The 4,535-nt window shown below is 30.6% G+C and overlaps 1 protein-coding gene across 1 annotated transcript; it reads left to right on the top strand.

Moving 5' to 3' along the window:
- Positions 1-814: 814 nt before the first annotated feature.
- Positions 815-4,182, top strand: LOC147063428 (uncharacterized). Its single transcript, XM_085959413.1, has 3 exons — positions 815-2,786; positions 3,341-3,389; positions 4,139-4,182. The coding sequence occupies exons 1-3, from the start codon at positions 1,176-1,178 to the stop codon at positions 4,180-4,182; spliced, it is 1,704 nt and encodes a 567-aa protein (XP_085815539.1). The 5' UTR covers positions 815-1,175.
- Positions 4,183-4,535: the final 353 nt, after the last annotated feature.

Below are 4,535 nucleotides of genomic sequence, written 5' to 3' on the forward strand. Positions count from 1 at the left end.
ATTAGCTATATCCAATTTTAAGAACGATTATGATAATATAATCTTTGGGAAAATTAAAATGCTTATTCAATATATGTTTAGAAATACTAACATACAAATAGTAATTTGTCAAAATAAATTAATAGAACCAAGTAGAGACCAGATTCCCATAATATTAAACGAATGTCACAATTCACCTATTTCAGGACATTCAGGATATCATAGAACCTTAGCACGAATTAAAATCAAATATCGTTGGCCAAATATGAAAGGCGAAGTATTAAAATACGTAAAAAGTTGTAGGGGTTGTCAAACTAATAAAACAGACAGACGTAAATTCAAGGCACCAATGGAAATAACAACTACATCATCCACCTCTTTCGAAAGAGTAGCGATAGATCTCGTAGGACCTTTAAACGAAACTAATAACGGAAATAAATATATTTTAACATTACAAGATGACTTAACTAAATTTTCCCAAGCATATCCAATACAGGTAACAAACGCAGAAACAGTCGCGGAAACTTTAATATCATTCTTTTCACATTACGGAGTGCCAAATTCGATTTTATCAGATTTAGGTACGCAATTCACGAGTAATATCATGAAAGAGTTTACAAAATTATTTAAAATAAAACATCTTAAAACTACAGCTTATCATCCACAAACAAATGGAGCTTTAGAAAGATCACACTCAACCCTTAAGGATTATTTATCACACTTTGTGAATGACTCACATACTGATTGGGATAAATACCTACCGTATGCTATGTTTTGCTATAATACGAGCGAACATTCAACAACTAAATTTACTCCTTATGAGTTAGTATTCGGAGTTAAGGCGAACTTGCCAAGTTCAATAGAAAACAGCGAATTAAACATTACGTATGGACAATACATAAACAATATAAAAACGCGATTGGCTAATATAAGACTAACAGCTAAGGAACACATATTACGCTCAAAGATGAGATCGAAAAGAAATTACGATAAGAACGCATCTAATTACGTATATGAAATCAACGACTGGGTATGGTACAAGGTATCGATAACACCGAGGTCATTAAACAAAAAATTGACCCCGAACTGGAAAGGACCATATCGTATAAAAGAAATTCACGATTTCCAGAATATTACAATACAAATCGAAAACAATAAATTGAAAAGAGTACACTATAATTTACTAAAACCATTTAATGGATAATTTCAGATTGTTTATTCACCAAGTGTATACACAAAATACACCAATCACACAAGGAAATGGAATATATTTCGACCAGATAGGAGTCCTTAAACTCAGTGAAGAGACATGGACGACTATAACATATGTTAATCTAAGCATAATTCCACAGGAATTAAGTATTCTTACTAACAATATAAATAATATAACAATAAAATGTAACATAGCAATTAAGATATATGGTAGACTAGAATGTAAAAGGTTACTAACACCATTAAATAACGACATTGAAGATATTACAAATCAATATGAAAATATTATTCATTTAACTAATAGCAGACGAAATAAACGTGGATTGATTGATGGATTAGGATCAATATTCAAAACAGTCTTCGGCACTTTAGACGCCGACGACGCGACTTTTTATGATGAATCAATCGATAAAATTAACATAAATGAACAACACCTAATGGAACTCATGAAGGACCAGGTGCACGTAACTAAAGATGCTTTAGAAAAATTTAATCAAACAATGACTAAATTGAAACTAAATGAATACCTTTTGACTAATGGTATGAACCGAATAGACGAATCAATTAATGCAACCGAAAGCGAATTAGAATATACTGAAACACTGTTACTGATAACGGAACAAACCGAATTAATAGCGTTGACCTTAGAAAGATTAACAGATCATTTAAGTACAATAATAAATTCAATTTTAATGGCTAAACAGAATATATTACATCCGAGTATCTTATCACCAGCAACACTATATAGAGAATTAAATGAGAGATCAAATTTGTTACCAGATGGGACAAATTTCCCATTACCACTACTACTAGAAAATATGCATTTAATTATAGAGATTTCAAAATTAACAGTATACTACATGAATAATAAATTAGTTTATTTACTAAAAATACCTTTAACATTACCGAATGAATTTAAATTATATAAAACCTATCCATTACCTATTCCTCATACCAATGACACCAATACATACTCATTAATTTTACCAACACATACATACATGGCAATATCTACAGACGAGCTGACATATGTACCAATTAATAACATAGAAATAGTATGTAAGAATATAATTAATCAAATATTTATATGTGAAGAATTAAATGTTTTATCAACTCATAGTAACATGCATTGTGAACCCCAACTTTTATTGAACATTGTTAAATTCATCCCAGAAATGTGTAACGTAAGAAATATAAAAGGATCTGTAAACCTTTGGCAAAAACTCTCAAATAATAAGTGGTTATACACAGTATCCGAGAAAAGAAGATTGACTATTAATTGTAAAAAACTAAAATCAATAAATATTGAAGTACTCCATACAGGAATTATAAAATTAGAAAAGGATTGTAAAACTAATAATGGTTTAATCAGCCTAACTGGCACAGATAGTATTCTAACAGAGTATGAAAATCCATACACTAACATTAATATCATTAAAGATAAATGCTGTCTCATAGACGATAACAATTACACTTTAAACAGAGTAGAACCAATAGAATTAATTAATATTGATAATGGAAATTCAAAAAATGTTATAGAAAAATTTGATAAATTCAATAATCAATTGGAAGAATATGAAAAACAACCAACGATTGTAAGACATTCTTCAATATTTACTAAGATAATATATGTACTAACAACCATTGTAATCCTAGCTATAGTGCTTTTCGTTTCAATAAAAATTTATAAACATTTTATAATTAATAAGAAAACTTTTAATATTGTAAAATATAGAAGGACTAAACCAAGACATGACCGAGAAAATATAAATGAAATTCCGATTGGAATTAATGTAAACGATGATGAAAATGAAAGTATAGCCATAGAGCTTACACCTAGAATCATTCCTAGAATTCATCCCACTAAAGAGGATATCTTACAGTCAGTTACAACTGGCTAATTTAATTAAAAAATATTAGCAAGTTTCTTAAGGAGGAGGGTGTTATGTACCCATGACCTCAATCTATTACTTAATAAACCACGTAGATAAACACGTGTGACTTACATATCAATAACAAATCGAAGGCTAAACACTTTTGAGTAAACAAAAGTAATGGGTTACGTGTTAATGAAGCATGACTATCAATCGTCAACTTAATTGACTCATTATCGTAATATATAAAGCCCCTTGATTATACAAATCATCAGAGCGAGTTCAGTTGCGAGTCCTCATACATCACGTGCGCGTCGGTTATCGGTATGTCAGTTTAGTGTCCTCCTGTGTTCGAATTTAAATAATTATTTTATTCTATTCTTGTTATAATATTGTATTTTAATTTGATAATAAAGTGCAAATAAAGAGATAAGTCGCCCAATCGATAACTGAGAACAGTCGTCGATTGTGCGGCCCTTTTTAAAAATAAACATCTTATTCAATACGTAACAATACGTAAGCGTTGGACTATAACGCCGTGGGTCCCAGGTTCGAATACTGGGTCTGGCATGCACACATATTGTTTTTCAATTTGTGTGAGTCAGGGTATGGACCTAATAGGTTGAGCAAGTGGCTGACATCCATTTCTCGTAAAAAACAAAATCTGTTAATGCAAACCTCTACTCTGTGGAGGCCCATAATATTATGATCCTATTAGGATCGGACATAGTCAAAAAAAAAAAGTAACCAAATCAAGAGCATAAATTAGTTGGTGTTCATTTTCATTTTGTATTTAAACAATATTCTGCAAACTTTTCTTTAGTCTTTAATCTTCGACAATTATAATAAAAATATTCCGACATCGCTGTAAGTATAGTACGATATAATTTTATTATATAATATATTTCTGAGTTCTTTTCTAAAATAAAGTATTTACACACACACAATTACTCTTTTACAAATAATACGTACACAGTAACCTTGAGAAAAGCACAAGTAAATCCTTTTTTTTAGAAATTCCTGCATTACAAATTACATATTCACAAACATGATTATTCCATTCCTTTCTGCAGGGTCTGTGAACTCCGTTGATAATGCCAGGCAGTATGGAAGATGAATGGATCCTTCTGTCAAAATGAAGCGGGTCAAGTAGCAGGAGCTAGAAATGCCATTAGATGTCACTCCGACGAACCGAGTGAAACATCTCTCGCCGTTCTCTCGCCGAGCGCATTTTACGCCCCTTAAGTTGTTAATGATTATTCTGACAGACTTCTCCGGCGAATTTGTTCAACATTCTTAACGACTCGCACTGATTATTATAACAATGTATTTATATATATTTGCCAGAAAATTGTATTAACATTACATGGTAAAAAATAAAGATATTCTTACAGGAATTTATTTATAGCTTATAGTGGCTGTTATTTATCGTATAAATGTCATAAATGTAATCTTAAATCTTAATAAAAC

The sequence above is a fragment of the Rhyacophila brunnea genome, unplaced genomic scaffold (assembly GCF_057557595.1).
Source record: "Rhyacophila brunnea isolate RB1 unplaced genomic scaffold, BYU_Rbru_1.0 scaffold_9, whole genome shotgun sequence".
Lineage (NCBI taxonomy): Eukaryota > Metazoa > Arthropoda > Insecta > Trichoptera > Rhyacophilidae > Rhyacophila > Rhyacophila brunnea.